The sequence below is a fragment of the Myotis myotis genome, unplaced genomic scaffold, assembly GCF_014108235.1.
Source record: "Myotis myotis isolate mMyoMyo1 unplaced genomic scaffold, mMyoMyo1.p scaffold_m19_p_42, whole genome shotgun sequence".
Taxonomy (NCBI): Eukaryota; Metazoa; Chordata; class Mammalia; order Chiroptera; family Vespertilionidae; genus Myotis; species Myotis myotis.
Window position 1 is genome coordinate 1,004,228 of NW_023416349.1, and position 15,739 is coordinate 1,019,966.

Below are 15,739 nucleotides of genomic sequence, written 5' to 3' on the forward strand. Positions count from 1 at the left end.
AATTCTCACCTGTAGCCTCGGTGTAACTCATTTCCTGTAATTAAAAAAAAAAAATAACGCAAAGTATTCTCCATTCTCCTGGCTGTCTCTTTTCACCCTTTCATTTGTATTTCTTGTATCTCTATTGTTGAGAGTACTACAGATGTCCCCTCTATTTTCCCTGTTTCCCCCTCCACCTATTTCCCGCCCCACCCTAAGCCTTCACCAGGCTGTTGTCTGTGTCCATGGGCAATGCCAATATGCATATAAGTTCTTTGGTTAATCTCTTCCCATCTCCCCCTTTCCTCTGAGATTCATCAGTCTGTTGCATGCTTTAATGCCCCTGGTTCTATTTTATTCATCAGTTTGTTCTGTTCATTGGATTCCACCAAAAGTGAGATCATGTGGTATTTTATCTTTCTCTGACTGGCTTATTTCCCTTAGCATAATGCTCTCCAGGTCCCTCCATGCTGCCTCAAAGGTTAACAGAGTTTTCTTTTTCACATTTGCATAGTATTCCATGGTGTACATGTCCCACAGCTTTTTTATCCACTCATCTACTGATGGGCACTTGGGCTGTGTCCACGTCTTGGCTATTGTCAATAACGCTGCTATGAATATAGGATTGCATATATTCTTTCTGATTTGGTGTTTTGGGATTCTTAGGATATATTCCTAGAAGTGGATCAAATGGCAATTCTGTTTTTTAATTTTTTGAGGAAACTCCACACAGTTTTCCACAGTGGCTGCACTAGTCTGCATTCCCACCAGCAGTGCACGAGGGTTCCCTTTTTCTCCACATTCTTGCCAGCACTTGTTGTTTGTTGATTTATAGCCATCCTGGCAGTTCACCCTTTCTTTATAGAAGATGAGTTGTCGTTTCGATCCCCCTGGTCAGGACGTATGTGGGAAGCAACCAATCGACATGTCAATGTTTCTCTCTCTCTCTCTCTCTCTCTCTCTCTCTCTCTCTCTCTCTCTCTCTCTCTTTCTCTCTCCCCACTCCCTTCCACTCTCTCTAAAACTCAATGGAAAAAAATATCCTCGGGTAAAGATTAACAACAGCAACAAAAAAACCCACACACATAACCAGCTTTCTCACCTGCATGAGCTGTGTTCTCGCTATCTACATAAGGTCAACATGGAAACTCTGATGCGTAGCCCTGGCTTCTCACCCACCACTTCCTGTGACCCATCAAGACTAAGGTCTCCAAACCATGCAAAACAGGAAGTTAGCTGGAAGCACTCAACCTTACTCTTGGTGAGTCCTATATTGGAGATGCCACTATGGGAAGACAAGACGGAGCAATCCAACAGGCGACGCTTTACCCAGGGAGAACAGAGCTGGCGATTTTAGGTCAGAATCTGCCTACAAGTTCAATCAGGAGTGAACATATCTGTTTTGCTTTTATTCCCCTCAAGGCAGCCTTTGAGCAAGATGTTATCTACACAAGGGGCTGACACCTTCCTTCCACATGTTGTAAAAACATTGTGGTGGAGACTGTCTAGGCCGATGGTCGGCAAACTCATTAGTCAACAGAGCCAAATATCAACAGGACAACGATTGAAATTTCTTTTGAGAGCCAAATTTTTTAAACTTAAACTATATAGGTGGATACATTCTACTTTAAATTCACGGTTTTTGTCTTCTGTTTTTCTTTGCTTCTTCTTTGTAGCCATCTCAAACAGGACACCTAAAAAAAATGTTTCATTTTATAATAATAAAGCCATCACAAAAGAATTACAATTCTTAAATTGATGACAAAAATACCTGTAGGATTTGCAGCTGGTTGGAAAAATACAGGTAACTTTATGCTTCGAGTAGGTACTTTTGTCACCCGCGCGCGATTTGCAGACACAACTAGCACTAACCACTGCACAATGAGACTGCTGACTGACTGGCTCACTCAACTCGTGCATGAATCGCTCGCGGCCGCCTGCGCCCGACCAACCGACACCCCCCACTTCTTCTAACGCCACTTCTTCAAAATAGACTCGCCTAGGCCGAAAACCAATTTGTGCGCATGGGCCACGAAGTTTCAATCACACTGTACGTGCACCCGCACGTGGTATTTTGAGGAAGAGCCACACTCAAGGGGCCAAAGAGCCACATGTGGCTCGTGAGCCGCGGTTTGCCGACCACTGGGTTAGAGCATTGACCTGACACACCAAGGTTGTTGGTTCTATCCTCGGTCAGGGAGCATACAAGATTCAACCAATGAATGCACAAATGAGTGGGACCACGGATTGATCTCTCTCTCTCTCTCTCTCTCTCTCTCTCTCTCAAAATCAACTTAAAAAATAATAGACCACTAAGTTATTAATTTTTGTGCTTCTGATATATGATATTTGCTGTATATCTCTCTCTCTACAAGGTACATTTTATACATTATATATTCTTTGTACATTAGATAAAATAGCAGTGTAAAGATAAAAATTGGTTTTACTGAGCATTAATAGCTTAAATTTTAAAAAATAGTCAGCTAATCTACCAAAGTTCACTAAATATTCAGTCTTTTATCATATTTGTGCCATAAAACACTCCAAGAAAGAAAAAAACCTCTTTTATATAATTTATCATTATAATCCAGATAATATGCATTCCTTATTATTGGAGAAAATATGAATTTAAATTTGCTCTGCACAGAACGGTCAGTGCACTATTTTAAATTAAAATTTACCCAAAACATTGAAAAAAATAATAACAATCCTAAGATTTTTGCTTGAACACCACCTTCTCTGGGCATAATGTCCACCTTTCAAAACGTAGACGTTGACCCAGAAACGAGTTTCAGACAAGACAGACCATTGTCGGAGGGTCTGGTGAGGCCTCAGGCTGTGATCAGACGTGGTGTGAGGACCATGTCCTCTCCTTACGCCGCCCGACCAGAGGTGAGGAAGAGCTGAGAGCCTTCTTGCAAACCAGTCCATTATGAGAGCTCCGTGTGGGCAGGCGCTGGGCCTCACTCACCACATCCTGTGCATCTGCCTGGCCTGCTGGGCTCTGCCTCCATCCAGCTGCTCCTCGCCCGCCCGCCCGCCTGGTAGACTCTGCTATGCCATCTACACTCCCTTCCCTGCTCTGCCTTGGTGAGTTCCTATGGGGCCAGGACGTGGGATCCAGGGTCCAGGTGGGGCACCCTGGCTCATTGTTCCTATCTTCCAGGACTGTATCTGAGCCTGAGGGCCGGCGCCCAGAACCGTAAGTCCTCCCTTCAAAACCCCAGCGTCACCCCAGGCTGGGCATAGTGTCCGCGGTTCAAAGTGTAGAAGTTGGCCCAGAAATGGGTTTCAGGTGAGGCCGACCGCTGTCTCCACCTGAGAACAACGGGAGGGCTGGCCAGCAGCTGGGTAGGAATTGGGGTAGGGAGGGACTTTCTTTGGATTCCCTCCAGCCTCTGATTCCCTTCCAGAGACCCTCTCAAAGCCCCTCATCTGGGCCAAACCCAGTTTCATGGTTCCAAACGGGGCGTCGGTGTTCGTCTGGTGCCAGGGAACTCACAGGGCCATTGAGTACCAGCTGCATTTTAAGGGACTCTTCACCTTGGAGAGACCGAACGACCCTGGGCTGACGAACAAAGTCAAGTTCTCCATCCAGCCCATGACCTCCTCCACTGCAGGGCAGTACACATGCTTCTACCGAACTGGGGAGCTCTGGTCAGAGCCTAGTGACCCTCTGGACCTGGTGATAACAGGTAAGTGTCCCCTTCTCTAGCTGGAGAGTCTCCTCCTAGGCCTGAATCCTGGGGAGTGTCATCATTTATTAATCTCTCTCCTTTTTTTAAAATATTTTTATTGATTTCAGAGAGGAAGGGCGAGGGAGAGAGAGATAGAAACATCAACGGTGAGAGAGAATCATTGATCGGCTGCTTCCTGCACTTCTACTGGGGATCTAGCCCAAACCGGGTGTTGAACCATGACCTCCTGGTCCACAGGTCGACACTCAGCCACTGAGCCACCCCAGCCTGGCTATTCATCTCTTTTAGTCTCTTCCAAACCTCACTCAAATACCATTTGTCTTGGGGGAGGGCGACTAATCACTTCCTACAAGGGTTATCTATTTGAGAGTTATCTCTATATTCTAGGATCAGATTTGTTTTAGGTCAAGTTCTTCAGGTAAGAGACGCTGAGATGGATGTTTGTGTGCAAGGAAGGATGATTGGAGGAGGGGTGTCCTCAAAAAAACAGCCCCTGTGATGGATGAGAGACACAGGCTGGGCAGATGAGGTGAGACTGGGATACTTTCTCTGAACCCAGCCATGCATATGTAGCACTCTAGCTCTGAGAGGGCCCTTCACACTGGTTTCAAATGATGCTAGAGGCCCCCCATTCCCAGCCCCAGCATCAGCCAGTGATTGGATGAGAACAGAACCCCTCCCAGAGAGGTTCCACCAGGTACCCTTGATCTTACGGCACTTGGACTCTCACCCAAGACAGACCTGGAGTGAGAGTCAGGATGCGTAAGTCAATTCGGTAGCTCATGAGGAGGAAATGGCGGCCTGACAAAGTAGGACAGGGTAAACGTGATAGGGAGGGAAGGAGGAAGAAAGGGTAATCTTGGGGTCCCTTTGGCTGAGGAGTGTTCTCAAGCGTAGGCCAATGTGGACTTGCCTGGAGTGCTCATTGAATACAGACGGCTTCGGTATAGCCATGTTCGTGGAAGCACTGTCCACAGTCGCCAAAAGGTAGAAACAACCTAAGTGCCAATCGACAAATGAAGGGGTAAACAGAATGTGGTTTGGCTCAGTGGATAGAGCATCGGCCTGTGGACTGAAGGGTCCCGGGTTCGATTCTGGTCAAGGGCACATGCCCAGGTTGCAGGCTCAGTTCCCAGTAAGAGAAGTGCAAGAGGCAGCTGGTCAATGATTCTCTCTCATCATTGATGTTTCTTCCTCCCTCTCCCTCTCCCTCTCACTTCCTCTCTGAAATCAATAAAAATATATATTTCTACACATATGTGGCCCATCCACACAAGGACATGTTGTCCAGACTTACGAAGGAAGGACATTCTGACATGTGCTACAACAGGGGTGAAACCCATGTGAAGTAAATCCATCACAAACGGACAAATACTGCCTGACTCCACTTCTCTGAGGTCCCTGGAATAGTCACATTCATGGAGACAGGAAGGAGAATAGAGGTGGGGGAGGGTGTGTCAGGGCCTAAGGGGAGGGGAAAGAGGAAGTTGTTGGTTATGGGGCCAGAGTTTCAGTTTTGCAAGATGAAAAGAGTCCTGTGGATAGAAGGGGGTGATGGTGGCACAGCAACATGAATGTGTTTAATGCCACCTAACTGTGCACTTCGAAGTAATCAGGCCGGGGTGGCTCAGGTGGCTGGAGCATCCTCCCATACACCAGATAGGTTGTGAGTTTGATTCCTGGTCAAAGCATGCACAGTAGGCAGCCAATCTCTCTCTCTCTCTCCTCTCTCTCTCTCTCTTCCTCTCTAAAGTAAATGAACATATCCTCAGGTGAGGATTTGGTTAAGATGGCCCTATCGGATTTTGCTCAGTGGATAGAGTGTCAGTCTGCGGACCAAAGGGTCCCAGGTTCAATTCCGGTCAAGGGCATGTACCTCAGTTTCAGGCTCCTTCCCAGCTGGAGCCCTGGTCAGAGCACGTGCAGGAGGCAACCAATGGATATGTTTCTCTCACATGGATGTCTCTCTCTGTCTTTCCCTCTCTCTCTTCCACTCTCCCTAAAAATCAATGGAAAAATATCCATTGACTGGGTGAGGATTATTAAAAAATAATAATAATAATATTTTAAAAAGTAAAGACAAGGGAAGGGAAGGGGTGGGAGGTCTAGGAGGCAGGATAAAGACGCCCTTTGCCTTCCAACCCCTTTCTCCCACAGGAATGTATGACAGGCCCACCCTCTCCGTTCACCCTGGGCCCGAGGTGCTCCCAGGAGAGAACGTGACCTTCTCTTGCCACCTAGAGACGGCAACGACCACGTTCTTTCTGCATAAGGAGGGGACGGCCAGCCGCCCGTGGCGCAGAGTCGGCAACAGTCCAGCAGCGTTCTCCATGGGCCCCGTGACCCCAGCCCACAGGGGGACGTACAGGTGTTTCGGTTCCTATAACGAGCACATGTGGTCTTTCCCCAGCGAGCCTGTGACGCTCCTGGTCACAGGTGAGGACGCCCCCGGTGTTTCTCCAGGGCCTCTCTGGAATCCCAAGGGACCCCCACACGTCATGAGGACCAGCTGGGATGATGTAAAGAGAGAGCTCTGTACCTCCCAGCGATGCCTCACCCACGTCCATTTCCTTGAGGCCCAGTTGACTGTTCGTGAGGAAGAATATCAGATGACTAGGCATAAATAATAGGTGGGAAAATCAGAGGGAACCCAAAACCCTCACTTTTTCTTTTTTCTTGTCTCCATTGTCAGGAGATGCCGGGGTCGCTGACCTGGCATCCACAGGACAGCCCTCTTCCCCAGGTGAGTAACAGGTGCTTCTAAACGCGGGGAGGGACTCAGAGCCTCCCAGCGCCATCACCTACTGCTCCGTCGGTCAACCACACAGATGCCCTTGCTCCTGTGACCTGGATTCCAGCAGGAGGGCACCGATGATGAGTCGGTCACAGCGCATCCGTCAATCAGACAGCTCGTGCACAGGGAATGATGGGATGGGAGGAGACAAAGCAGAACTTTGCCGTTAAGGTGATGGATGGGGAAGGCAGGTCGAAATAATATGCAGAGTTGTCTCAGCTGGCCTCACAGAGAAGGAGGCCTCTGAGCAAAAGCTGAGGCTCTCTGGAGAAAGACAGTTCCAGGAAGATGGCCAGTTTTGCTCAGTGATTAGAGTGTAGGCCTTCAGACTGAAGAGTCAGGGGTTCAGCTCCCGGTCAAGGGCATGGACCTCGGTTGCAGGCTCGATACCCGGCCCCAATTGGGGTGTGTGCAGGAGGCAACCAATCCATGTGTCTCTCTCACATTGATGTTTCTCTCTCTCTCTCTCTCTCTCTCTCTCTCTCTCTCTCTCTCTCTCGCCCTCCCCCCTTTCCCCACTCTCTAAAAATCAATGGAAAGAATATACTTGGGTGAGGATTAACAAACAAAAATTTGTAAAACAATTTTTTAAGGAGGCCAGGGGGACTGGAAATCATGTCCAGTGGGGATGGGGTGGAGCTGGGGCAGCTCATGTAGGACCTTGAGAAAGTGGCAAGCCTGACCTTTCCTGTGTGTGAGGAAGAAGAAATGATACAGGTTGACTCACTGAGGAAACTGAGGCTCAGCGAGAAGACAGGCCTGGCATAAAGACACTCGCTTCCTAGCCCTAGAGCTGAATTCTTCCTCCTGTTCTTCTGCCTTTTGACTCTTCCATTCCATCTGCCAGATGAAGCTGCTGGGGCCTGGAGGGTGGGTAGGGGACCCTGAAAAGCACTGGGATGCCATGGGGTGTGTCCAAGGGGAGGAGAGAGGCTGGGGTGGAAGAGGCCCACACCATCTCCTTTCCTCCCTTATCCACGTTCCTTATCTCCTGCAGACTCTTGGGAACTCCACTTGTCAACCACAAAGAAGGGGCTCCGGAAAGGTAAGCAAGCAGCTGGGGATGCAGGCTCTGGAGCAAGCTTGTCAAACTCAAAGGCTAACAAGGTTTAAGTGGGTGTGGGCCACAAAAAAACAAAAGTTTCAGTTTTCATAGAAACGTAGGCTTATTTCGATAGAGACGTGCTGAATACAAAGGGCTGAAATAAATGAGTCATCATTAACACAAAATAATAGGACATTTTAATAAAAAATAATTTTTTTTTCTTGAACATGAACTTACTAGACACTGAATAACGGCACAAATTCATAAGCGTCATGCAAATAAATTTTTTTTGTTCTCCAAAAGCGAAATATTTCCTGTTGTGCACACCAAACAAGTCAGTCCAAGACTAATGACAGGGCCATCAGCTGCTAAAATATTTGCTGCTGGTATTAGTGGAGAGAAATGGTGCGCCTGTGCGTAAGACGCGTAAGGGAAATGAATGCAACTCGATTATAGTCATCAGTCATTAGCGAACATTGTAGTTTGTTATTAATAATTATGTATAACAGAATATTATAAAAATTAAGTTATGAAATTTTTATTAAAACGTTTCTCACATACCGTTATATTGGCCGGGCCACAAGAATATTCGTGTGGGCCACATGCAGTCCGCGGGCCATGAGTTAGGGCCTGGGAAGGAGACAGGATGAGATGCTATTGATCTGTTCCTGCCTGTGATCACCATTCTTCTGACCCCAGATCTGATCCCCTGGGATTACACGGCGGAGAACCTCTTTCGGGTCGGCCTGGGCCTCCTGGTCCTGGTGGCCCTTATGTGCCTCCTGGCCCACACCCGGCTTTTGAGGAAGAAGACAAAAAGGGCCTCAAGTCAGGAACGCAGGAGAAGGTACAGATGGCAAGGAGCCCTGGACGAATGACCGAGAGATGCGGTGGCCATAGGTGAAGCTGAATGCTGACCTTGACCTTGAGCTGGGTGACCTCTATGTTGGAAGGAAACCAGGGGACAACTGCGTGGAGTTTGATGAACCCAGGCAGGAGGAGGGATGAAGAGGCTAAATGTCTTCTGCAGGCAGATCCCGCTGTCTCTTCTAGGTTCTCAGTATTTTGTTGTTGTTGTTGAATGTATTGGGGTGACATTGGTTAATAAAATTACACGGGTTTCAGGGGTACAATTCAATAGTACATTGCATTGTGTTTTCATCACCCTAAGTCAAGTCTCCTTCATCACATTTGTCCCTCCTTTACCCTTGCCTAACTTCCCCCACGCCAACCCCACTCCCTTTCGGTCTGGTAATCACCATACTGTTGTCAATGTCTGTAAGGTTTTTGTTGTTGTTGTTATTGTTTTGCTTAATCCCTTCACCTTTTTCACCCAGCCCCACAACCACCCTCCCCATTGACAGCTGTCAGCTTGTCCTCTATCAATGAGTCTGTGGAATATTACTTAGCTGTTAAAAAAATAGAACATCTGCTATGGCGGGAGGGCTCAGTTGGTTGGAGTGTCTTCCCATACACTAGAACAGCGGTTCTCAACCTGTGGGTCGCGACCCCTTTGGGGGGTCAAACGACCCTTTCACAGGGGTTGCCTAAGACCATCAGAAAACACATATATAATTACATATTGTTTTGTGATTAATCACTATGCTTTAATTATGTTCAATTTGTAACAATGAAATTGGGGGTCACCACAACATGAGGTATTAAAGGGTCGTGGCATTAGGAAGGTTAAGAACCACTGCATTAGAAGGTTGCAGGTTCAGCCCTAGCTGGTTTGGCTCACTAGATAGAGCATCAGCCTGCAGACTGAAGGGTTCCAGATTCGATTCTGGTCAAAGGCATATGCCTGGGTTGCAGGCTAGATCCCCAGTCAGGGCTGTGCAGGAGGCAGCCGATCAATGATTCTCTCTCATCATTGATGTTTCTCTCTCTCCCTCTCCCTTCCTCTCTGAGACCAATAAAAACATATTTTATATAAGTGTATTCAATGGATGAAAATAAGGAACATTAGCAAGTGTTTTTATGTCAATCATTTCCCATTTTCTGTAACTGCTTTAAGGACTTGATGTTCCAATAAAGTATTTTTATATAAGAAAAAGAAGGTGAGGTATTTTTACAGGAAATGCAAGGGGGGACTTGCAGAACTCTTCATTTAAATAATAATAGTCATAATTCTTATTTTCAATAAAAAGAAGCAAGAGTTAAAGCTTCAGACATGGAGTCAATTCTGCAGGAGAACGCCCGTCTCCCTGGTGTTACAGGTCCCTGTGTATGGAGCCCGACTACCCTGAGAAAGGACCCACACCCCCAGTTGGCTGTGCCCCTTCATGTCACTCCCCAACCACTGGAAAATGGTTTCTCACCCCCACTTCCTCCGAAGCTGTTTTCATGACAAACACTAATGGGTTTCCTGGAACTTGCCGTGGACACGTTGCCATGTGGCCATGTCTGAGGCTTTTATCTCTGTTCCCCGGCCGGCTGTCTACGACCACTTCCTCCTCGGCTCTCACTGCCTTTCTCTGCTCGTTGCTCATTCTCCGACGGCTCCTGCACCATCCATTCCAGCCTCCCCAACGCTGGAGCTTCGGGGTTCACTGGCAGGCTCCCCTCTTTCTCTGGACACGTGTCTGGGTTGATCTCATTGAAGCCCATGGTTTCACTTTCCCCAAGATGAATGCCCCGATCTGTTTCTCTGACCCTGATTTTTTTGTGTGGTTTTTTTGTGTGTTTTTTTGTTTTGTTTTTTGTTTTTGCCAGACCTTCAGGTTATTTTTATCAGCTTTTTTTCCCCCAAAATTAACCTGAATGCGTCATCTTTCCACCTACAAAGGTGTCCCTCCCACTTGTAAAAATTCCCACCCTGTTTTCGGTCACTTTGCTCTGTTCTCTGTACCTACGCTTGTGCTTCTGGTCACTGATAGAAAAATGTGTCACACGAATCAGAAGGAAATGATACACTTTACCATTTATGGATAGATAGATAGATAGATAGATAGATTAGATATAGATATAGATAGATATAGATACAGATACAGATACAGATATATAGATACAGATACAGATACAGATACAGATACAGATACAGATACAGATATAGATATAGATATAGATATAGATATAGATATAGATATAGATATAGATATAGATATAGATATAGATAGATATATATCCAAGACCAAATTGCTGACCCATTGGGTTTCTGGTAAGAAAGGTCTTCCTGGTTTCACTGGAGCCCAAGTCAATAAATTCACTTTTGCACCTTGACTTTTACATTTTTTAGTTTGGGGGTGAAGTATTTGCCATAGATATTTCTACATATTAAAACAATCAACACAGCCCAGCCAGCGTCACTCAAGGGTTGAGCATCAACCTACGAAACCAGGAGGTCACGGTTCCATTCCCCGTTGGGTCACATGCCTGGGTTGCGGGCTCGATCCCCAGTGTGGGGCGTGCAGGAGGCAGTCGATCAATGATTCTCTCTCATCATTGATGTTTTTCTCTCTCTTCCTCTCTGAAATCAATAAAAACATATATATTTTAAAAGCAATAAACCTAAAACAAGAGCTCTCCCTGATTTAGTTACGAATGGACTTTCTTCCATCCACACACCTGGAGACAGATACCACTGGCTTCCTCTTTTTATTTTTTTACATTGTTTTTCTTTATTGACTAAGGTATTACAGACGTGTTCTATCCCCTCATTGCTCCCCCACTCCACCCCCCACCCTGCTCATGCCCTCACCCCCCTGGTGTCTGTGTCCATTGGTTATGCTTATATGCACCTTGAACGTGCCCAATCTCGTCTGGCTTCCTCTTTTCATAAGGCCACCCATCCTATTGAATTAGCACCTCACCTTTATGACCGCCTTTAACCTTCATAGCTCCTAAATGGACCTTATCTCAACACACAGTCACACGAGGGGGGTTAGGGCTTCAACATGTGCATTTGGGGCTGGGGGGAGAGACACACAGTTCATTCCACAGCATTGTGTGATGTCAAGATGCATCCCTGTCCTCCAGCCAACAGATGCCAGGAGCACACATACACCCCCACCAACTGTCACAGCCAAAAATATCTCTGGATAATTCCAAGTGTCTCCTTGGAGACAAAAATCATGCCCCAGATAACCACTGGCTTAGAAGGATGTAGACAGGGTGATGGGAGAAGGCACACCTAGTGGGGAGGAGCCTGCATGGAATCTGGTCAGAGAACAGGAGGTGAGGAGGCAGTGCCTGTGTGAGAAGGGGTGGTGTGAGACACAGCAGTGACACCCAGAACACCCACCACCAGGCAGAGAGCAGCAAGGGCAGAGCCTGCATTCAGTGCACCCTCGGGGAAAGAGCAGGCAGCCCAGCCCGGCTGGAGCACAGGGAGCTGGGAGAACCCTTGTGAGAGGTGAGTGGAGAGGTCAGCAGGGCCGGGTAGAGAACTTTTTTATAGTCTGTTTATCTCTTCCAGCTTTGCTTTACCTCTTTTCACTGGCACAGACCCTAATGCAGAGTTCTCTGAAAACAGGGGTGTCTCGCTCTAAGCTGAGTTTGGAGAATCGCCCTGGACTTGAAAGCTTGCCTTTGCCCACATTGAGTGGCCCCAGGTGGTTCTTAGTTTCTGGCAAAGAGTCGGCTAAACCAGGGTTGCTAAGCCTCAGCACTGCTGAAATGTGGAACCAGATAATTCTTTGCTGTCCGGGTGAGGGGGTTGTACTGTGCATTGTGGGGTGTCTAGCAACATCTCTGGACTCTACCCAGCAGGCGCCAAGACCTTCTCCTCCCCCAGTTGTGACAACCAAAAGTGTCTCCAGGCATTGAGCTGGGCGTGGGGGAGACTGGTATCACCCTCCACTGAGAAACACTGGGCCAGAGAGAGGTCCAGAAGGCGAGCCTGGGTCCCAGAACAGTACTAGGCCTGCTCTAGACCAGTGGTTCTCAACCTTCTGGCCCTTTAAATACAGTTCCTCATGTTGTGACCCAACCATAAAATTATTTTCATTGCTACCTCATAACTGTAATGTTGCTACTGTGATGAATCATAATGTAAATATCTGATATGCAGGATGGTCTTAGGCGACCCCTGTGAAAGGGTCGTTTGACCGCCAAAGGGGTCGCAACCCACAGGTTGAGAACCGCTGCTCTAGCCAGACCCTAAGGACTGCATTAGGATGGGAAGTTGAGCAGTGGATCTACTGGTTCTCCCACCCCCACCCCCGTCTATGATGGAATGTTCCACCTCTGCTTTCCCACTGCCCCCCCCCCCGTGGTCTATGATGAAATGTCCCACCTCTTCCTCCCTCCCCTGTCCCCCCTATGATGGAATGTCCCACCTCTGCCTCTCCTCCCCGATCACCACCCCACCCTGTGGTCAGCATTGTGAATACACCAAATGCTGTATAGTACATTTTAAAATTATTAAAACAGTAACCTTGATGTTCTGTGTATTTTGCCACACACACACACACACACACACACACACACACACACACACACACACAGTCTCTTGACATTGCCAAGTATCCCTTCTGGGGCAAAACTGTCCTCACTTGAGAACCACAAGTAGCTAAATTAAGCCTGCCTACTTCCGTACTTGAGTTAAGAAAGGGGCCTTTATCTTCCACTTGGGTCATTCTTTCTCAGCTCACGAATGTGATGTTTAACCCACAACATGTAGCACAGAAGGAAAAATGTGGAAGGTTAAGAGATGTGGAAGAGAAATGAGGAGACAGCTGGTCAAAGAAAGACAACCACCATATACTTTCACTTACATGTGGAATCTAAGGAACAAACTAAACCAACCAACAAAGTAGAGACAGACTCATAGACACAGAGAACAGACTGCCAGCCACCTGATGGGATGGAGCTTTTGGGGGCTGGGTGGGAAAGGTGAAGGGATTAAGGAATGTAAATTAGCAGTTACAGCACAGTCACGGGGGGTGTCAAATACAGCAGAGGGAACATCCTATATAATAAAACCCTAACGTGCAAATCAACCAAACAGCAGAACAACCGGTCGCTATGATGCAAACTGACCACCAGGGGCAGATATCAATGCAGGAGCTGCCCACAGGCCCCAGGCCAGCCAAGGTGGGTACCAGCAGGGGCTCCCCTGATCATCCCACTGGTCACCCCCCAGAGGGAGTCAACCAGCAGCAGTGGGGGCGGTGGGGCCAGTGAGAGGGTGGCGCCAAGCCAGCCAACGTGGGTGCCAACGGGGGCCCTCTGATTGCCCCACCAGTTGCCCCACAGATCAGCCCTGATCACCGGCCAGGCCTAGGGACCCTACCTGTGCACAAATTTCATGCACTGGACCTCTAGTAGTCAATAATATTGTCATAAAAATATGTATGGTGCCAGGTGGATACTTGAAGTATTGGGAGGGGATCACTTCAGAAGTTATATAAATGTCTAATTACTATGTTGTATACTTGTAACTAATATAAAATACTGAATATCACCTGTAATTGATAAATATAATAATTGTCCAGCCTGTGTGGCCCAGTGGTTGAGTGTTGACCTATGCACCAGGAGGTCACAGTTCGATTCCTGGTCAAGGACACATACCTGGGTATCGGCTCGATCCCCAGTGTAGGGCATGCAGGAGACAGTCGATCAATGATTCTCTCTCATCATTGATGTTTCTGTCTCTTTCTCCCTCTCCCTTCCTCTCTGAAATCAATAAAAATGTATAATTTTTAGAACCTTGGTGAAGCCCTAGTGGGTTTGCTTAGTTTATAGAGCATCAGCCTGCAGACCAAAGGGTCTCAGGTTTGATCTGGGTCAAGGGCACATACCTCAGTTGCAGGCTCCCTCCTGGCCTGGGCCCTGGTTGGGGCTCGTGCAGGAGGCAACCAATCGATGTGTTTCTCTCACATTGATATTTCTGTCTTTCCCTCTCTCTTCCACTCTCCTTTAAAAATCCATGGAAATAGCGAAGATCTGGAAACAGCCTAAGTGCCCATCAGCAGATGAATGGATTAGAAAACTGTGGTACATATACACAATGGAATATGCTGCTGCTGTAAAAAAGAAGGAATTCTTACCATTTGCAACAGCATGGATGGACCTGGAGAGCATTACGCTAAGTGAAATAAGCCAGTCAATGAAAGAATACCACATGATCTCACTCATTTATGGATAATAGAGACCATTATAAACTGATGAACAAAAATAGATACAGAGGCAGAGCAGGATCAAACAGACTGTCTGTCAAACTACAGCGGGAAGGCTGGGGAGGGTTGGGGCGTGGGGGGGGGGGGCGGTAAGAGATCAACCGAAGGACTTTGTATGCATGCATATAAGCATAACCAATGGACATAAGACACTGGGGGGTAGGGGAGGCCAGGGGAATGTCAAGGGGAGGGGGAGGAGGAGACATATATAATATTCTTTGTAATACTTTAAGCAATAAAACAATTTTTAAAAAGTCAATGGAAATATATCCTCAGGTGAGGATTAACAAAAAAAATTTTTGAGGGAAAATAGAGATGACTCACTTTTGTCAGTGTCTAGGAATTAGTGCTCAATGAATTTAATTTTTTGAATTTACTTTTTAAAGGATGTTCTGAAGTGGCTTTGCTGCTTTTCTATGAATTACAAGCAATAGGTTGTGGATCACAGAGGCTGTGTTCTCCTGGGGAATGGGTTGCACACAGGGAATTATTGAAAGTTTAAAGCCAACTGTGATATGATCAGATCTGTGCTTCATCAATAACAGAATTGATTAGCTCTGGCCAGGTGGCTCAGTTGGAGCATCATGCCATGCTCCAAAAAGGTTTCAGGTTCGATCCCCAGCTGGGGTGAGTATGGGAGACAACCGATCATATTCCTCTGTCTGCCTTCCTCTCTAAAAATCAGTGAAATATCAAGTGAGGATTGAAAAATAACAGGATAGATTAGAGCAGGGCTGGGCAAATTAGGACCCATGAGCTAAATCTGACCCCTTGCCTGTTTTTGTAAATAAAGTTTTATTGGAACACAGCCACACCCCCTCATTATCGTATTGTCTATTGCTGCTTTTGCACTGTAACAGCAAAGTTGAGTCGTTGTCACAGTGACCATGTAGTCTGCAAAACCTAAATATTGGCTATCTGGCCCTTTATAGACAAAACAAAAACAAAAAAAACCTTACCAACTCCTGCATTAGAAAATCATAAACTACACCAATCATGTCAACCTATGGGGCTACTATTAAGTTATTAGGCCAAGAAATACCTGAGGTGGCTCAGAAAAACAGGGGGAGAAAAATCAATCATCAATGTCATAATATTTTTT

The 15,739-nt window shown here is 46.8% G+C and overlaps 1 protein-coding gene across 2 annotated transcripts; it reads left to right on the top strand.

The window, feature by feature from the left end:
- Positions 1–2,951: 2,951 nt before the first annotated feature.
- LOC118655172 (natural cytotoxicity triggering receptor 1-like) lies at positions 2,952–9,026 on the top strand. Of its 2 annotated transcripts, XM_036306691.1 has the most exons (7): positions 2,952–3,069; positions 3,146–3,181; positions 3,393–3,674; positions 5,835–6,113; positions 6,370–6,420; positions 7,469–7,516; positions 8,216–9,026. In XM_036306691.1, exons 1-7 carry the CDS (start codon positions 3,036–3,038, stop codon positions 8,392–8,394), a joined length of 909 nt encoding a protein of 302 aa, XP_036162584.1. In that variant the 5' UTR covers positions 2,952–3,035; the 3' UTR covers positions 8,395–9,026. The 2 variants fall into 2 exon arrangements, with proteins under 2 accessions (XP_036162584.1, XP_036162585.1); XM_036306692.1 differs by lacking the exon at positions 5,835–6,113.
- The last annotated feature ends 6,713 nt before the right edge of the window (positions 9,027–15,739 follow it).

What these genes read in the sequence shown, in the direction of transcription:
- LOC118655172 (XM_036306691.1), top strand. Translation starts at nt 3,036, where the DNA reads ATGCCATCTACACTCCCTTCCCTGCTCTGCCTTG. An exon ending in TCTGGACCTGGTGATAACAG is followed by an intron (nt 3,675 to 5,834) that starts GTAAGTGTCCCC and finishes TTTCTCCCACAG; the next exon opens with GAATGTATGACAGGCCCACC. An exon ending in AAAGAAGGGGCTCCGGAAAG is followed by an intron (nt 7,517 to 8,215) that starts GTAAGCAAGCAG and finishes TTCTGACCCCAG; the next exon opens with ATCTGATCCCCTGGGATTAC.